Source organism: Arachis hypogaea, chromosome 16, assembly GCF_003086295.3.
Source record: "Arachis hypogaea cultivar Tifrunner chromosome 16, arahy.Tifrunner.gnm2.J5K5, whole genome shotgun sequence".
Lineage (NCBI taxonomy): Eukaryota > Viridiplantae > Streptophyta > Magnoliopsida > Fabales > Fabaceae > Arachis > Arachis hypogaea.
The window spans coordinates 107,881,362-107,882,202 of record NC_092051.1 but is presented as its reverse complement, the minus strand read 5'-3'; the positions used below and the strand labels follow the sequence as shown (position 1 = coordinate 107,882,202).

At 38.6% G+C, this 841-nt stretch overlaps 1 protein-coding gene across 1 annotated transcript; it reads left to right on the top strand.

The window, feature by feature from the left end:
• Positions 1–257: 257 nt before the first annotated feature.
• Positions 258–638, top strand: LOC112757335 (uncharacterized). The gene has a single exon (XM_025805926.1). It carries the CDS (start codon positions 258–260, stop codon positions 636–638), a length of 381 nt encoding a protein of 126 aa, XP_025661711.1.
• The last annotated feature ends 203 nt before the right edge of the window (positions 639–841 follow it).

The following is an 841-nucleotide window of genomic DNA, read 5'->3' as shown; positions in this document are numbered from 1 at the left end:
AATGTTATAAAGGGGGATTAAAATACACAATTTAAAGGCTTAGGAAGCAAGTTTTCAACCATAGAACAAAATTGGGAAAGAATTGTAAAATCATGCAAATTGTATGAATAAGTGTGCAAAGACTTGATAAAAACCACTCAATTGAGCACAAGATAAACCATAAAATAGTGGTTTATCAGTCTCCATACCAATTGGTGTTTGGAAAGGCTTGTCATCTACTAGTGGAGCTTGAACATAGAACATTTTGGGCTCTAAAGATGTTGAACTTTAATAATCAAGCTACTGGAGAAAGAAGATTGCTGCAGCTCAATGAGTTAGATGAATTCAGATCACAAGCCCTTGAAAATGCCAAGATTTACAAGGAGAAAACAAAGAAATGGCATGATAAAAAACTAGCAAGAAGGGAGTTTGTAGAAGATCAAAAGGTGTTATTGTATAACTCAAGGCTCAAGTTTTTTCCAGGGAAGCTGAAATCAAGATGGTCTGGACCATTCATAATCATCAAGGCCTCACTTTATGGTCATGTGGAGCTTATGGATAACAAAACACAGAGGACTTTCACTGTCAATGGCCATAGACTTAAGCACTACTTGGGAGACTCACTGGATGAGCTAAGAGTGAACTATAACCTCGGCTGAAGAGGAAGAATCATCAAGCTAGTGACGTTAAAGAAGTGCTAGTTGGGAGGCACTGGTGCACGAATTGTGAATCACACTTTTCACAACTCGTACCACTAACCAGCAAGTGCACTGGGTCGTCCAAGTAATACCTTACGTGAGTAAGGGTCGAATCCCACGGAGATTGTTGGTTTGAAGCAATCTATGGTTATCTTGCAATTCTT

Coding starts and splice junctions, on each gene's coding strand:
- LOC112757335 (XM_025805926.1), top strand. CDS start 258: ATGTTGAACTTTAATAATCAAGCTACTGGAGAAAGAAGATTGCTGCAG.